This window comes from Acanthisitta chloris, unplaced genomic scaffold (genome assembly GCF_000695815.1).
Source record: "Acanthisitta chloris isolate BGI_N310 unplaced genomic scaffold, ASM69581v1 scaffold6334, whole genome shotgun sequence".
Taxonomy (NCBI): Eukaryota; Metazoa; Chordata; class Aves; order Passeriformes; family Acanthisittidae; genus Acanthisitta; species Acanthisitta chloris.
In genome coordinates, this window is record NW_008668643.1 from 4,461 (window position 1) to 4,927 (window position 467).

General features: G+C 66.6%; 1 protein-coding gene across 1 annotated transcript in view; it reads right to left on the bottom strand.

Moving 5' to 3' along the window:
* SPIRE2 (spire-type actin nucleation factor 2) overlaps nucleotides 1-467 on the bottom strand; it is a 4,148-nt gene that overhangs the window by 3,420 nt on the left and 261 nt on the right. The window contains 1 exon segment of the mRNA XM_009072973.1: nucleotides 93-452. Coding sequence (XP_009071221.1) covers nucleotides 93-452 — 360 coding nt within the window.

Below are 467 nucleotides of genomic sequence, written 5' to 3' on the forward strand. Positions count from 1 at the left end.
CACGCGGACTCGGCCGCTTGCTTCCCCGCGCGGAACCTTCACCTTTCCCAACACCCTTCTGAGCAGTGGTGTGAGTTGGTACCCACGCTCACCTCCTTGGCATCACGGATCTTGGCGAGGAAGGCCATGAGCTCCACGGTCTCAGCGAAGAGTGCACGGCAGACAGCCTGGTAGTGCGCTGAGGCGCCGGCGGGGTCGGCCAGGCGTGTGGCACAGCACCGCATGGCCTGCCCGAAGGTGCGCACTGAGCGCGGCGGCCCCTCGCCCCCCTCCTCCTCCTCCTCCTGCCCCTCATAGCCCTCGTCAGCCGTGGCACAGCCACTGTCCTCTGAGTCGCTGTTGGTCATCAGGTCGATGAGCTGCTCCAGGCGTGGGCTCAGTTCCCGCTCCTCGTTCTCGTCCAGCCCCCAGTCCAGCGCACGGTACACGGCGAAGCCCAGAGACTGCACCATCTGTGGGAGGTGGCA